The 17,737-nt window shown below is 43.3% G+C and overlaps 3 protein-coding genes across 7 annotated transcripts in view; 2 read left to right on the top strand and 1 right to left on the bottom strand.

Annotated features, from left to right (window-relative positions):
- Window positions 1-17,737, bottom strand: part of LOC140470734 (histone H2B 7-like) — a 192,504-nt gene that overhangs the window by 33,179 nt on the left and 141,588 nt on the right. The gene's annotated exons all lie outside the window — the stretch shown is intronic.
- Window positions 9,039-10,184, top strand: LOC140470659 (histone H1-like). Its single transcript, XM_072566696.1, has one exon. The coding sequence runs from the start codon at window positions 9,075-9,077 to the stop codon at window positions 9,753-9,755; it is 681 nt and encodes a 226-aa protein (XP_072422797.1). The 5' UTR covers window positions 9,039-9,074; the 3' UTR covers window positions 9,756-10,184.
- LOC140470717 (histone H3) lies at window positions 10,756-11,235 on the top strand. Its single transcript, XM_072566752.1, has one exon. It carries the CDS (start codon window positions 10,800-10,802, stop codon window positions 11,208-11,210), a length of 411 nt encoding a protein of 136 aa, XP_072422853.1. The 5' UTR covers window positions 10,756-10,799; the 3' UTR covers window positions 11,211-11,235.

The following is a 17,737-nucleotide window of genomic DNA, read 5'->3' as shown; positions in this document are numbered from 1 at the left end:
AAGTCCTACACTCAATGTTCTGGCCAATGAAGGCAAGCATGCCAAATGCTTTCTTCACTGCCCTGTCTACCTGTGACTTTACTTTCAAGGAAATATGCAGCTGCACCCAGAGGTCTCTTTGTTCAGCAACACTCGCCAAGGCCCCGCCCTTAAGTGTATAAGTCCTGCCCTGGTTTGTCTTACCAAAATCTAACACCTCACGTGTCTAAAAGAAACTGAATCTGTCACTTCCTGGCCCACTGACCCACCTGATCAAGGTCATAATTTGTTTATTTTTTCAGTGCACAGTGATATAATGATTTGGAGACTTTTGAAGTAAAGTTGAAGTAGTGGCACAGTGGCTCAGTTGTTACCACTGCTGCCTCACAGAACCAGGGTCCCAGGTTCGATTCCAGCTTCGGGTAACTGTGTGTGGAGTTTGTATATTCTCCCTGTGTCTGCGTGCATTTCCTCTGGGTGCTCCAGTTTCCTCCCACAGTCCAAAGGTCCAGTGAATTGGCCATGCTCGATTGCCCAAAGTGTAGGGCGCATTAGTCAGAGGGAAATGGGTCTGGGTGGTTCCTCTTCGGAGAGTCAGTATGGAATGTTTGGGCTGAAGGGCCAGTTTCCAAACGGTAGGGAGTCTAATCTAACCAAAAGGTAGGTGTTAATTACCCTCCACTGTATTGTGATGGTGCTCACCATCATTCAGACACTTGTGTCGCTCTATGGAGGGGAGGAGGAAGGAAGAAGGACTTTGATTTTCTCTCATGCAGTTGTGGAAATTGGAACAGCCAAACTAAATTTTTTTGAAGAATGTAACGTTTGAACTCTTCTTGTAAAAAGATAAATGAGCAGCTTCCGGAATCTACATTATCTTGTGAGAAGTTACTGAGAGATAGTCACAGGTCAGGTAAAGAAGAAGAAAGGCCAATGGATTACAATCAGGGGACTGAAAGGGAACTCGCAGACACTGCAGGGATCCACTGGGGCGGTTCCCCTTAATAACAAATATACCATTTTGGATACTGTTAGTGGGGGGGTGGGGGAAACATGCCAATGGTAAGCAACAGGGTACAGGTGTCTGGCACAGAGTCTGTTCCTGTTGCTCAGAAGGAGGGGGGGTGGGAAGAGAGGAAGAGTGCATTCATCATTGGGTTCTCCATTGTTAAAGGGACAGAAAGGAGGTTCTGTGGGAGCGAGACAGACTCATGGTTGGTGTGTTCCCTCCTAGATGCCAGGGTTCATGATGTCTCAAATCGTGTTTTCAGGATTCTTGAGGGGGAGGGGGAGCTGCCCCAAGTCGTGATCCACATACGCACTAACAACATAGGTAGGAAAAGAGATGTGGATTTAAGGCAGAAAGTCAGGGAGGTAGGGTGGAAGCTTGGAGCTAGAACAAATAGAGTTGTTATCTCTGATTTGTTGCCCGTGCCACATGATAGCGAGAGGAGGGAGAGGAGTTGAACACGTGGCTAAAGGGATGGTGTGGGAGGGAGAGGTTTGGATACCTCGATAATTGGGGTAGGTGGGACTTTGACAAAAATTATGGTCTACACCTGAAGCAAAGTGATACCAATATCCTAGGGGATGTTTGCTAATGCTGTTTGGGAGGGTTTAAACACATTTAGTAGGGGGATGGGAATCTAAATTGTAGTTGCCGTGTCCACAGGTTGAGCATAGTTAGATTAGAAATATGGTTTCAGTGTCACAAGTGTGCACTAACAAGCAGGAACGTGGTTGAAGTGTGTCTACCTCAACGCCAGGAGCATCCAGAATAAGTGTATGAACTTGCAGAATGGGTTGGTACCTGGGATCTTGCTATTGCAGTCATTTTGGAGACATGGATCGAGCAGGGACAGGAATGGCTGTCATAGATTCCAGGATTTCGGTGTTTCAGTAAGAACAAAGAAGATGGTACAAAAAGAGGGGGAGGTGTGGCATTGTTAGTCAAGGACAGTATTATGGTGGCCGAAAGGACTTTTCTAATGAGGTTGCATGGATTGAGGTTAGATACAGGAAAGGAGAGGTCGCCCTGTTGGGAGTTTTCTATAGGCCTCAGAATAGTTCCAGAGATGTAGAGGAAAGGATTGTAAAGATGATTCTGGATAGGAGCAGTGTAACAGGGTAGTTGTTATGGGGGAGTTTAACTTTCAAAGTATTGATTGGAAATACTATATGTTGAGAACTTCAGATGGGTCAGTTTTTGTCCAATGTGTGTAGAAGGGTTTCCAGAAACAGTATGTAGACAGACCAACCAGGGTCGGGGCCATAACGGATTTGGTACTGGGTAATGGACCCGGCCAGGTGTTAGATTTGGAGGTAGGTGAGTACTTTGGTGAGAGTGACCACAATTTGAAGGAAAGGGGAATCTGTTTATACTGCAGGGCAAGATTTATAACTGGGGGAAAAAGCAATTACGATGCAATTAGACAAGATTTATGATGCATAGGATAGGGAAGGAAACTGCAGGGAATAGGCACAATTGAAATGTGGAGCTTATTCAAGGAACAGCTCATGCGTGTCCTTGACTGGCATATACCTGTCAGGTAGGGAGGAATGGGATGACTGAGGGAGCCATGGTTTACTAAGAAAGTTGATCTCTTGTCAAGAGGAAGGCGGAGGCTTCTGTTAGGATGAGACGTGAAGGCACAGTTAGGGTGCTTGAGAACTACAAGCTAGCCAGGAAAGGCCTGAACAGAGAATTAAAAGGAGCCAGGAGGGTACAAGAGAAGTGTCCAGCAGAAAGGATCAAGGAAAACCATAAAATTTGAAAAAGACAATGTTGTCAAGGATAGTAGTGAGATACAGGCTACTAGACTAGATGGGATATGGGTTCATAAGGAGGAGGAGTTAGCATTTCTGGAAAATGTGAATATAGATAATCTCCCGGGCTAGATGTGATTTATCCTAGGATTCTCTGGGAAGCCAGGGAGGAGATTGCAGAGCCTTTGTCTTTGATCATTAGGTCATCATTGTTTACAAGAATAGTGCCAGAAGATTGGAAGGTAACAAATGTTGTCCCTTTGTTCAAGTAGAGATCACCCTGGTAATTATAGACCAGTGAGCCTTACTTTGGCTGTGGGTAAAGTGTTGGAAAAGGCGAGAAGAGACAGGATTTATAATCATCTTGATAGGAATAAGGTGGTTAGGAAAAGTCAATATGGCTTTGTGAAAGCTAGGTCGTGCCTCTCAAATCTTATTGAGTTCTTTGAGAAGGTGACCAAACAGGTGAATGAGGGGAACGCAGTTGATGCAGTGTATATGGATTTCAGTAAAGTATTATATAAGGTGTTTTCAGTAATTTTTTCAATGGTAGGCTACTGCACAAAATATGGAGGCATGGGATTGAGGGTGATTTAGCGGTTTGGTTCAGACATTGGCTAGCTGAAAGCTGAAAATGTGTTGCTGGAAAAGTGCAGCAGGTCAGGCAGCATCCAAGGAGCAGGAGAATTGACGTTTTGGGCATGAGCCCTTCTTCAGGATGGTGATTGATGGGAAATATTCATCGTGGAGTTCAGTTACTAGTGGTGTACTGCAAGGATCTATTTTGGGTCCACTGCTGTTTTTCAGTTTTATAAGTGACCTGGATGAGGGTGTAGAAGGACGGGTTAGTAAATGTGCAGATGACACAAAGGTTGGTAGAGTTGTGGACAGTGCCGAAGGATATTGCAATGCTAATCCTTATCAAAAATGACGCTTCCCTTCCTCTCTTGCATCCCTTTCTGTCCTGTAGCATTTACATCCTGGAACATTAAGCTGCCAATCCTGTCCATCCCTGAGCCATGTTTCTGTGATTGCTATGATATCACAGTCCTATGTTTTAACCATGTCCTGAATTCATCTGCCTTCCCTGTTAGGCCATTTGCATTGAAAATAATGCAGTTTAATTTATCAGTCCTGCCTTGTTCTCGGCTTTGTCCCTGCCTGCCTTAACTGTTTGACTGGCCTTTGTTCTCAACTGTACCAGTTTCAGATTGATCTCTTTCCTCACCAACTCCCTGGGTCCCACCCCCACCTTACTAGTTTAAATCCTCCCAAGCAGTTCTAGCAAATCTACCTGCCAGTATATTAGCCCCCTTCCAACTTAGGTGCAATCCATCCTTCTTGCACAGCTCTTTTCTTCACTCAGTAACTGAGGCGTAGAATATTCTACCTGCAACTGTAGTAGACTTGCCAACTTTAAGTGCTTTTAAATGGTCATTGGATAAACATATGGATGAAAATGAAATAGTGTACTGCACTGTCATGTTATAAGTTCTAATATCTCACTAAATCTTTTGTACTCTTGTTTCAAATTACGATTATGTGATCACATTGAGTATTTGAGAAAACGGTATTGAGTTTTCTTGCTTTTTTTCAGATTTCATAGGAATGCAGGGCTATTTGGAGAAGATGAAAGCTAATTTGAAACAATGGCGCACAAGAAGCCTTTTTTTATGAAGATAAGAGTCATTAAAAAAAATCTGTTCGTGAAAGTTGGAGAAATGGAGAATGATGTTGTGATAAAGGTGGGGGTGGCAGCTCCTCTGCCACCATGATTCATATATGGAAATGGATTGCTGTCTGAATGGAAGTGGAATTGTTACCTGGATGTTTCTGACTGCTGCAGACCACAATGACTTCATGGGATAGAGATATTCATTTCGATTTTCTGTTGCCTGCAGTGGAAAGTGTAGAGAATGCTGGATGACGGAGAAATTGAGGTTTTGGTCCAGAGAAAGAAGGAAACATATGTCGAGCATAGACAGCAGAGATCAAGTGAATCCTTAGAAGAGGAAAAGGCAGGAGTAGTATAAGTAAAAGGGAAATCAGGAGGGCAAAAAGGGAACATGAGAACTTTTGCAAACAGGGTTAAGGAAAATGCCAAGGGATTTTATGAATACATTAAGGACAAAAGGGTAACTAGGGAGAGAATTGGGCCCCTCAAGGATCAGCAAGGTGGCCTTTGTGTGTAGCCACAGAAGATGGGGGAGATACTAAAAGAGTATTTTAGAGTATAGAACATAGAACAATACAGCACAGAACAGGCCCTTCGGCGCACGATGTTGTGCCGAACTTCTAACCTAGATTAAGCACCCATCCATGTACCTATCCAAATGCCGCTTAAAGGTCGCCAATGATTCTGACTCTACCACTCCCACGGGCAGTGCATTCCATGCCCCCACCACTCTCTGGGTAAAGAACCCACCCCTGACATCTCCCCTATACCTTCCACCCTTCACCTTAAATTTATGTCCCCTTGTAACACTCTGTTGTACCCGAGGAAAAAGTTTCTGACTGTCTACTCTATCTATTCCTCTGATCATCTTATAAACCTCTATCAAGTCACCCCTCATCCTTCGCCGTTCCAACGAGAAAAGGCCGAGAACTCTCAACCTATCCTCGTACGACCTAGGCAACATTCCATTCCAGGCAACAAACTGGTAAATCTTCTCTGCACCCTCTCCAAAGCTCCACATCTTTCCTAAAGTGAGGCGACCAGAACTGCACACAGTACTCCAACTGTGGCCTAACCAAAGTCCTGTACAGCTGCAACATCACTTCCCGACTCTTGAATTCAATCCCTCTGCTAATGAACGATAATACTCCATAGGCCTTCTTACAAACTCTATCCACCTGAGTGGAAACTTTCAAAGATTTTGCATCACTGTTTACTGTGGAGAAGGACATGGAAGATATAGAATGTGGGGAAATAGATGGTGACATCTTGAAAGATGTCCATATTACAGAGGAAGTAGTACTGGATGTCTTGAAATGCATAAAGGTGGATAAATCCCCAGGACCTGATCAGGCGTATCCTAGAACTCTGTGGGAAGTTACCAAAGTGATTGCTGTGTCCCTTGCCAGGATATTTTTATCAGGATAGTCACAGATGAGGCGTCAGAAGACTAGAGGTTGGCTCACGTGGTGATACTATTTAAGTAAGGTGGTAAGGAAAAGCCAGGGAACTTTAGGCTGGTAAGCCTGCCATTGGTGTTGAGCAAGATGTTGGAGGGAATCCTGAGGGACAGAATTTATACGTATGTTGAAAGGCAAGGACTGATTCGGGACAGTGAACATGGCTTTGTGTGTGGGAAACCATGACTCACAAACTCAATTGAGTTTTTTGAAGAGGTAACGAAGAGGATTTCCCCCTGGGAGATTGGTTAGCAAGGTTAGATCTCACTGAATACAGGGAGAACTCGCCTTTTGGATACAGACCAGGCTCAAAAGGTAGAAGACAGAGGGTGGTAATGGAAGGTGGCTTTTCAGACTGGCGGCCCGTGACTAGTGGAGTGCTATAACGATCGGTGCTGTATCTACTACTATTCGTCGTTATATAAATGATTTGTATGTGAGCATAGGAGGTACAGTTAGTAAGTTTGCAGGTGACACCAAACTTGGAAGCGTAGTGGACAGCGAAGAAGGTTACCTCAGATTACAATGGAATCTTGATCAGATGGGCCAATGGGCTGTGAAGTAGCAGATGGAGTTTAATTCAGATAAATGCGAAGTGCTGCATTTTGGGAAACAGATCTTAGCAGGACTTATACACTTAATGGTAAGGTCCTAGGGAGTGTTGCTGAACAAAGAGACCCAGGAGTGCAGGTGCATAGTTCCTTGAAAGTGGAGTCGCAGGTAGATAGGATAGTGAAGAAGGCGTTTTGTATGCTTTCCTTTATTGGTCAGAGTATGGAGTACATTTTGCAGCTCTACAGGACATCGGTTCAGCCACTTTTGGAATATTGCATGCAATTCTGGTCTCCTTCCTATCAGAAGGATGCTGTTCAGAAAAGATCTACAAGGATGTTGCCAGGATTGGAGGATTTGAGCTAGAAGGAGAAGTTGAGTTGGCTGGGGCAGTTTTCCCTGGAGCATCAGAGGCTGCTGAGTGACCTTATAGGGGTTTATAAAACCATGAGGGTCATGGATAGGAGAAATAGACAAGGTATGTTCCCTGGGATGGGGGAGTCCAGAACAAGAGGGCACAGATTTAGGGTGAGATGGAAATGATATAAAAGAGACCTAAGTGACAAGGTTTTCATGCAGAGGGTGGTAGGTGCATGGAATGAAATGCATGAGGAAGTGGTGGGGGCTAGTACAATTGCAAATTTTTAAAAAGTATCTTAATTCATATTCAAATAGGAAAGATATGGACTGGATGCTGGCAGATGGGCTACATTGGGTTGGAATAGCTGGTCGGCATGGACAAGTTGGACCGAAGGTAGAAGACAGAGGGTGGTGGCTGTGGGATGCTTTTCAGACTGGAGGCTTGTGACAAGTGATGTGCTACAAGAATCACTGCTGGGTCCACTGCTTTTCATCATTTATATAAATGATTTTAGTTAAAAATATGACAACACCAGGTTATAGTCCAACAGGTTTATTTGGAAGTACACGCTTTCAGGGTGCTGCTCCTCTGTCAGGTGTCGATGCTCTGAAAGGGTGTACTTCCAAATAAATCTGTTGGAGTATAACCTGGCCTTGTGTCATTTTTAACTTTGCACACCTCGGTTCAACACCAGCCCCTCCACATTATTATGAATGATTTTGGATGTGAAGGTGCACCTATTGTTAATAAGTTTGCAGATTACACAAAAATTGGAGTTGTAGTGGCCTGCAAAGAAGGCTACCTCAGAATACAGCAGGATCTTGATCAGATGGGCCACTGGTCCCAGGAGTGGCTTATTGAGTTCAATTTAAATCAATATGAGGTGCAGCAATTTGGAAAGGCAAATCAGGGCAGGACTTACACACTTAATATTAAGGTTCTGTGGAGTGTTGCTGAACTAAGAGACGTTGGAATGCAGATTCATTGTTGCTTGAAAGTGGAGTTATAGTTAGATAGAATAGCAAAGAAGGCATTTGATATGTTTTCCTTTACTGGTCAGACCTTTCAGCATGTAATTTAGGAGGACACGTTGTGGGTGTACAGAACATTGGTTATGCCAGTTTTGGAATATTATGTGCAGTTTTAGTTTCTCTCCTATGGAAAGGATGTTGTGAAACTTGAAACGGCTATTCAAGATAGTTTTTGGTCCAAAGAAAAGGCCTAAAATTTGGGAAGATATACAGTGAAAGACGTGAAGGCTGCAAACAGATCTAAATTCAGCCAATGGCAGGGAAAAGGGATTTGACTAACAAAGAGCAAATGAAGAAAACAGTCATGTTGTGGAGGCCATGAAAGAAGAAAAAACTGTTGAAGCACGAATAAATGTGTAAAGGGGGAAATAGGTTGGTAAAGAGGACCATATGTCACTTACAACATAAAAAAGGGGAGTTTAAAATGGGGAACTAAAACGTCTCAAAAATCTCTAACATGATGTTGTTCTCTGTTCACAAATGTTCACACAACTAACACGGTAGTAATGTTGGGGAGTTTACTGAGAGGGATGTAAACAGTAGAGCTGATGAGAGTGTAACAGTTACTGAGGAGAAAAACTACAACTAACTCCCTGGACCCCGCAGCAAAAGCTGAAAGGAGGAGACATTCTATCCTTCCCCACTTACATTTGGGTGATATTTCTGGCGTGTGACTGTGTGAATGTGAATACTGTGTCAGAGAGACTGTCGGAAAAGGGCAGACGGTTAGTCGAACGGAACTGTGTTTGTGTGTCCGCGAATATTATGATATTTCTGGGTCTCTCTTGTGAAAATCAAAAACATTTTGAAGTCAACTTATTCCCCGGCTCCCCCAATAGACCCCAAAGGTAGAATCTAAGACAATATATTTGTTGATTTCAAGATTTCAGTCTAACAGAAGCGACAATGTCACCGTTCAGCTGAAAGAGCTCGATCTTTGCAGCAGCAAAATGCGCTTAATTCGACAACGGAGCCGTCTATTCGAGTGAAAACTTTTTAGTCGCAAACCTTACCGTGTCAGGGTGAGGAGCGATCGAGCCTGGCTGTCTGGAGATGCGGAATTTCAGAGGAATCGGAGAGTTTATGCCGTTCGAGAAACACAGAGAGGCAGCAGGAACAGGGAGCTGATAGCAGGTTGTCCCTGCGCCGTCCGCTCGCTGCCTTGAAGTTGCTCAGTGCCGCCACCAGCAGCTTCATTGCTGACCCAGTTCAGACTGACTCAGAGAGAGATTCAGCGCAGAGTTCTCAACATGACCGACAGTGCAACCGCCGAAACGGCTCCTCCAGCCTCCGCACCCACTAAATCCAAGGCTCCCAAGAAGAAGGCGGCGGCTCCCAGGAAAAAAACACCCGGTCCCGGGTTGGGAGAGCTGATTCTGAAGGTTGTCGGGGATATCAAGGATCGTAAAGGGACGTCTCTGTCCGCTGTAAAGAAGGGGCTGGAGAGAAGCGGGATCGATGTGGGAAAGCGAAATGCACAGATCAAGATGAGTATCAGGAGGTGCCTGGCGAACGGCTCCCTTGTTCTGGTCAAGGGTCAGGGCGTCTCCGGCTCCTTCAAACTCCCAAAGAATCCAGTCAAGGCAAAAGCGGGCAAGAAGGCGGGAACATCAGCGGCCGCCAAGAAAGCGGCCGTGAAGAAATCTGCGGCCAAGAAGGTGACAGCAAAGAAATCTCAGGCCAAGAAAGCGACAGTCAAGAAATCCCCAGCCAAGAAAGCGACAGTCAAGAAATCCCCAGCCAAGAAAGCGAGCGGCAAGAAGACGGCACCGCCAAAGAAAGCGGTGAGCAAAGCAGCGCCAAAGAAACGGACTCCCGTGAAGAAGGTGAAAAAGGCCAAGGGCTCTAAAGCCCCCAAACCCCTCAGCAAACCGGTTAAAGGCAAGGCCAAGCCCAAAGCGAAAGGGACCAAGACAGCAGCAAAGAAATGAACCAGTCAGTGTAATATATGACCATCTGAACCCAAAGGCTCTTATCAGAGCCACCCACATCTCTCAGGAAAGAGCTGAGCCCGGATCCAATGTTCCCCGTCCCCTACCTGACATATGAATTGATCTGAATCACTCAAATACACACTCATGCCATGGTTTACGAAAGCGGAGACCTGTGAATGGGGAAGGTATCATGCAGAGAGGGTTTATTGATCCTCCATCTGGTTATTTCACTTCGCGACTTATAACTCTACCGAGTCACGAATGTGACACATTGTAGTATTTGTATTTCATTGACCAATTCAGGATTGTTACTTTGTTCAGTTTTGATTCTGAGACCCTGCGGATGTTTTCATGGCGTGTTCCTTCCATCTGGCTGTTAGAGACAGTTCAGGCAGCAATTCCACATTGTCTTCGGGCTAATTACAATCTGGGGGTAATACAAAATAACAGATAAAGTGAGATTCTGTCCTTTTATCGGTGTACACTGCATTAGCTTTTAAGATGTTTAAATTGGCGGGGTTATTTAGATTAAAGGCCGGAACAAGTTCGGTTGTTCAGTTTCTGGATTAGTGGTGCTGGATGAGCACAGCAGTTCAAGCAGCATCCAAGTCGCGCTGTTTTAAACCCCGCCTTTCTTCCTCCCGTCTTTCAGACAGATCAGACAATGATCCCGCCTCCTGTCCCCACTGAAAGCTAACTAGGATTTAAAGAATTACTGTAAAATATTAAATTTTATCTTATTTGCAGACGGATGATGTTTTGCATTTGAATGTTTAATTTAATTTCAGAGTTTGAGAGTGTTAATTCGGCGGGCATTTTCAAACTGACCAACTGTCATTTCACGTTATCCAATCAGCCTAAAACAATTTTTTTCCTGCCTTTTCAGTACCTTCCGGAGCTGGTTCTCTGTGGGTTGAGGGACAGGGCTGTATCCAATCTCAGCTCTAGGGCGGGCTCTCCGTTCCCTTAAACAGGCAGCACCGCAGCAGCGTCAGCATTGACAGCAGCAGCCTGTGTGTGTGTTACAGAGAGTTGGAGAGAATGGCCCGAACCAAGCAGACAGCGCGCAAATCCACCGGAGGGAAAGCTCCCCGCAAGCAGCTGGCGACCAAAGCGGCCCGCAAGAGCGCTCCGGCCACGGGCGGAGTGAAGAAGCCTCATCGCTACCGGCCCGGCACGGTGGCTCTGCGGGAGATCCGCCGCTACCAGAAATCCACCGAGCTGCTGATCCGCAAACTGCCCTTCCAGCGGCTGGTGCGAGAGATCGCTCAGGACTTCAAGACCGACCTGCGCTTCCAGAGCTCGGCGGTGATGGCCCTGCAGGAGGCCAGCGAGGCTTACCTGGTGGGACTGTTTGAGGACACCAACCTGTGCGCCATCCACGCCAAGCGGGTCACCATCATGCCCAAAGACATCCAGCTGGCCCGCCGGATCCGCGGGGAGCGCGCCTAAACAGAGCCTGGCCGTCCCTGCACATTCACCCCGAGAGAGAGAGAAACATAACGGCTCTTTTCAGAGCCACTAAACGATCCAGAGAGAGCGGGAGACGATGGGGTGCATTAATATTGTAATTATAAATCTATGAAGTAAATGGGGAATGAGTAAAATATTGAGTCAGTCAGTGACAATGAAAATCTAGCGACCGAGGTTTTCAGTGATCGCAGAATTTAATATAATACGATATTAGAGATTTGAAGCTTTGCTACACAATTCGGAATTTGTTAAATGCCGGAGGAAATATCACAGAAATATCACAGAAGCACTGAGGATGTCACCTAGACAGGGGACGAAACGCCTGCAACACAAATTCCCAGCTCAGCGAACAGAACCACAACAACTACAAAAGCTTGACATGTGGCGTATGATAAATGAAATTACACAGTAATAAACCAGAGGCTGACAGGAACTGATTAATAACTACAATCTGAGATACGCAGAGCAAAAGCTGACACTATATTCCTGATGAAGGGCTTTTGCCCGAAACATCGATTTTCCTGCTCTGATGCTGCCTGACCCGTTGTGCTTTTCCAGCACCACTAGACACAGATATACTCATACAGCACAGAAAAGCCCTTCAGCCATCGAGTCTGCACCCACAATAGCTACCACTCAAGGGGTGCTAATTTCCTGTACTTGTCCCATATCCTTAAATAGTATGACAATTGAAGTGCTCATCCAAATACCTTTTAAAGGTTTCTGGCCTCTACTTCCTTCCTCGGCAATGTCTTCCAGATTCCCACCACTTGCTGAATGAAAAAGATTTTTTCTGAAATTCCCTCTATATCTTTACCCCTTACACTCCATCATAGTGAGAATCCTTATCCTTACCAAATCCTGAACCAATCACCATTTATGATTGATCGCTCAAACAAGGGAAACAGCTTCTCTTTATTCACCCTGTCCATACGCCTCATAACCTTTTACACGAAAATCATGAGCCCCAATTCAGTTATCTCTGCTCGAGAGAAAACAATCCAAGCTGATTTAATGTCTCCTGTTCTTTTGGAAGTAATATTTGTGCTATGATCCTAATCCCCAATACTGGGTCTGGACTTAGTACTGCTGTTGTCACTGTCGGTTTAGTGTGAATAATTTATTCTGGCAACCTGAAGCTGTGCCTGCGCGATATTGCGCCTTCCCCAAAGCTGACCGTTTGTGACTAGAGGAGCGCATGCGTGAGGCCCTCCCCAAGCGCTGCCATTGAGGAGCATATACTCAGTGAGAGCAAGAGGTTTGTTTGAAACAGACCGCAATGGAGAGATCAGTGCCCAGGGAAGGGAGGGAACAGCAGGCTCCTTCCAGCAGCACATCGGGATGGGAGCCTGGGACACAGAGGGGGCTCCGAGACCGGGATTGATTCGGGGTGAGTTCAGGGAGAGCCGGGGGCTGTTTGAAAGAGGCCGAGCGGAGCAGGAACTGGTCCCGGAACTTGGAGTGAGCGGGCTGTGGGGAAGAGAGAGGCCTTTCTCGGGCTATGTGTGGGCCTGCTGAGGGAGGCAGAGCGGGAAGAAGCTGCTGTGGTACATTCTTGTGGTTTTTAATTCCCTAAACACTGATGAGAATTCATTGTTTGTTGATGTTGGGCAGTGAAGAATGGAAGCACAGACCATAATTTTGTGACAATCATATAAAGGACACGTAAGAGAGTGAACAGGTTTGAAGTTTCGAGTAAAACATTAAACATAGCGTCCCTTGTTCTTTCCTTCAACACTTAGTTAGTCAGCTTGCTATTCATATATATCAGCATTGCAGCTGCTTCAGGAATTCCCATTCGTGGAGGTGTACAGATGAGAACTCACCCAATTGTCACAAAGTTGCAAACAGAAGAAGACGAGGAGCAACTCAGGGCAAGAGTGGAATCAAAACCTGGTTCTGCTTGAATTGCTCGGTTTAAAAATACCCGAATGATTATTAAACTGGCTGCCACACTGATCGGTTTAATCTTGCCTAACGTGGCTTATGTTGACTTATTGCTGAAAAATCTTCTATCTTCCTCCAAGCAAATATTTGAATGCTGAAGACAATGTCATATTTCCTCAGTACAATGCCAAGTGTGACCAGCTGCTTCTAACAAACAGCATGTTACCACTGTCAAAGCAGAGCACATCTTTTCCACAGGCACAGAACAGATTGGATCAGACTTAGCTTGAGCTTTATTTGCAGAGATAGATCAAAACAAACAAACAGTCAGACCCAACTGCGGAAAGACAGATTATTTTCCTCTGCATTCTCCACAGACATCTTGCAAGTTTCAATTAATATGATTCATGGGCCATTAACATTCACACCATGTTTGAAGTTGACTGGTTGTCTAAAGTAGGCAATGGTGTACTAAATCAAGTTTACATTTAATAGGGCATTTTAAATGTCACAAACCAGATAAACAATGACATCATGCTTTTACATAGTTTCAACAGCCAAATGTGACAAGTAGTGAATCATTGCTGAACACAAACACACATATACAAAAGGTACAGATTGAGTTGCAAATAGACTTACCAAATCGACACACAGGATGCAGAGATGAACAGCAATGGACATATATATACACTGCAGGAAACAGAAGTGAATATATACAAAAGGTTTATACAAAAACAAGCAAGGAATTCCATTCAGCCAACACTTCATTTCAATAAGTGTGTCATGGCAGCAGAAGAGATGCCAAAATAATTGTCAACATATTCACCTTGCCAGAATAGAAACTGAATTTTCACTCTGCCGAGTATTAATGTTTTTTATTAAAAAGTTGTGTAACTTTGTCTCCAAATTCACTTTAACCTTCTGCAAAGAATTCCATTTGCCCCACCGGATGAAATATTACATAAAGCAAGAAAATACAATGTCATATCCTCAATTTAGCAAAATAATCAAATAATCATCTTTTTAATTCAACAAAGAAATTTAGCCGAATCTTGTAATTCGTAAATTCTCAATTTTTTTGCAAGAAAAGGTCAACCATGTTCAATAAATTTGCCTGAGTGATTTAAATCTTCTCCACTGTAAGACAAAAATGCAAGTCTTTTCACTTTCCTCATTCCCACCATTGAGCATCAGGAGAGTACTGCTAATGGCTTTCACCGTCACACCACAGGGCAGAATTATGTTATATTCACAATAGAATGTTGAAATGAACTAGCCAATTCTCTTTCCCATAGCAGGAACATCGTGGTCAGTTGGCTAAAATACAATTTGTTTGTTCATTCCCCTTTCCTTTTGACACTAACAAAGAAATGTATCGCCTATTCATTTCTCAGCATTATGCACAAAAGTATGTAGCTATGCACTGAGAAAATCTGACGGTACCTTGAAGAACAGCCCGTGATATTATTCCTCCCAGTCAGAGCCTGCACTATAGGATTTGAAAAACCCTTTGACTTTCTATTATACATGACACCAAACAAATGCACTGAGCAGAAACTGACTGATACAGATTGTATTCCCACAGTAGAAATTGACAGGCATAGACTGATAATTAAATTTACAGAGTCTCAAAGGAGAAGCTGGCATGTACAGATTAATGACTGTGCTTATACATTCACAGAGCAGTCAGATTGGTAGCTATATTCTGATGTTCATATTGCAGTAAAGTGTATATGCAGATTGCTAATTGCACACTCTAATACATATAGCAGAAATCGACAGGGAGAAATTCAGAACTATGTTTACACACCAGAACTGGCAGCTACAAATTGCTAAGCACATTCACATATTCACAACACAGAAGCTGATAGGGAAAGATTGTTAAATCACTCACACATTCACATGGCAGACACTGACGGTTACAGATTAATAACTGCACATTCAGATACACAGAGCTGAAACTGACAGGGCCAATTGGTAAATACACTCAGACATTCACATTGTAGTTACTGACAGAGAAAGTTTGATAACAAATCTATCATATCAACAAAGCAGAAACTGACAGGAACAGATTAATACTAACAGTCTCAGTTTCATATTGCATGAACTGACAAATATAGTTTGATAACTGATCTCACAGTTTCACAGAGCAGAATCTGACAAGTCCAGATTGAAATCAATATTCAGTTTGACAAGCAAAAAATGACAGGTGTAGAATGACAACGACCCTCTCACAATCAACATTAGAACCTGAAGGTATAGATGCATATCTATACTTATATTCACATGGCAGAAACAGATATAGCTTGATAACTACAGTTGTCTATTCACGTTGCAGTAACTGACTGGGATAGATCGATGATGACACAACACATTCATATGACAGAAACTGAGGTACAGATCGATAACTAAAATCACATATGGATGTAGGAGAAGCTGACAGATACAGATTGATAATTAGATTCTCATTCACATTGCAGAAACTGAGATTGAGAACTGCACCCACATATTCACATAGAAAGTGACAGATACAGATTTGATAACCACGGCCACACATACATATTGCAATAAATGACAGGGACTGGTTGGCCCACCCTATGATATAATGCAGAAAAGGTGAACAAACAATGTCATTTATTCAAATTATCAATACAGCTTCCCACAACATCCTGGGATATACTTGATGCGGTGCCAGAGTTTGAGACATCTTTCTTTTTTTTTAAAACACCTCTCTCACCTCCTCTTTTGGCATTTGGACTGTTTTCAAGATATCAATGTTTATTTCCCCAAGTTTCCTAGTCTTCACAGGGACAGAATGATAAGCAAATGCATATTTACAACTAGGGGAAAACTAACAGGGAGAGAATGGTAATTACACACATTCACAAACCAGGAACTGATAAGTGCAGATTAATAACTACACTCTCAGATTTACAGAACAGAAACAGATGGGGACAGCAATATAACTGCTTTCAGGAATGGACCCGATTATTCTCTGCGAGAAGATTATTCAGGCTAATTATTCCTCCAATTATCTCATATGGTTTAAACTTGCTGTCTAACTCTATGACTGTACGTAATTTATGTATCAATTCAGTTTGTCTAAACTGGAGGAATTAGATAGCATGCCAAGTATCAGATTGAAACAAATATTGCAATTTAATTTGTTTCCACAAAGTGAAAACAGAACACATGTCATACAAAATGACTGAATGAATACTTTGTTTCAAGTGGTCCAAAGGAAAATTAAATATTAATATATTTAATATATATTTAATATATATTTATATATATATTAATATAAGGTATACATTTAGACAGATCCCCAAAGATTATTGTATACAGAATGCAAAAGCCCTCATAAAGTGGTCGTGTTATAAATGTGAACAATAAGTTCAAAATGCACATTCAGAATATAACTTACAATCATAACCTGTACGCTGTCAGAGACTGAAAATGGAATTTAAAAAGTCTTACTTTCAATTACAGTACATAGAGTTCATTTGGCCCATCCCCCAGCAACGACTCTCCAAAGTGAATCCCACCGAGGTGTAGACCCAACCTTATCCCCATAACGCCACGTTTACCATAGTTAATCCACTGCCACTGCACATCCTTGAAGACGACAGGACAATTTACCATGGCTAATCCAGCAAACCTGCACATGTTTGGACCATGCAGAAAAACAAGAGCACTCAGAGGAAACCCATGGAGACACGGGCAGAACATGCAAACTGCACACATGCAATGAACCAAGTCTGGAATTGAATCTGCATCCCTGGTACCACTATGCCACCCCAGTGATGGCAATAGATGAAATCTTGTTCATGTTGAGCAACAGAGATTTGAAGTAAAAATAGCTCCTTCAGTCTCTGCAAGTGTCATGTTAAACAGAGACAAATATATAAGTACGCTCGCTTCTTCACAGAACACAAACTGACAGGTACAGATACTTTCAGGTACAGATGCACTCATCCATTCATATAGTTGAAGCTTCTGGATTAGTGGTGCTGGAAGAGCACAGCAGTTCAGGCAGCATCCAGGTAGCTTCTAAATCTAAAGGTTTTATTCCTCATGAAGGGCTTTTGCCCGAAACGTCGATTTCGAAGCTACCTGGATGCTGCCTGAACTGCTGTGCTCTTCCAGCACCACTAATCCAGAATCCGGTTTCCAGTATCTGTAGTCATTGTTTTTATCTCATATAGATGAAGCTCTCAGGGATAGACTGATGATTGCACAAACACATTCACATTGCAGAAACTGACAAGTACGTTTTGATAATACACTCATATTCCCAGAGCAGAATCTCACAGGTATACAATAACTACATTCTTCTATTCACCTCGAACCTCATGAGGCAGATTGATAACTAAAATCACATTGACATAGCAAAAGCTGACAGGTAGAGACTGGTAATGACACTCATATTCTCACAGCAGAATTTCACAGGGGCAGATAGATAATTGGACTGTCATCTTCACATCACAGAAATTCACCGGGAGAAATAGATAAATAGGTTGTCATATTCACATTGGAGAAACTGATGGACAGATCAATAACTACACTTCCATATTCACAGATCAGAAACTGACAGGTACAGATGGATGGGCAAAAGTCAG

Source organism: Chiloscyllium punctatum, chromosome 52, assembly GCF_047496795.1.
Source record: "Chiloscyllium punctatum isolate Juve2018m chromosome 52, sChiPun1.3, whole genome shotgun sequence".
NCBI classification, from domain to species: Eukaryota; Metazoa; Chordata; class Chondrichthyes; order Orectolobiformes; family Hemiscylliidae; genus Chiloscyllium; species Chiloscyllium punctatum.
The sequence above is the reverse complement of the archived record's forward strand: the minus strand, read 5'-3'. Positions and strand labels throughout refer to the sequence as shown.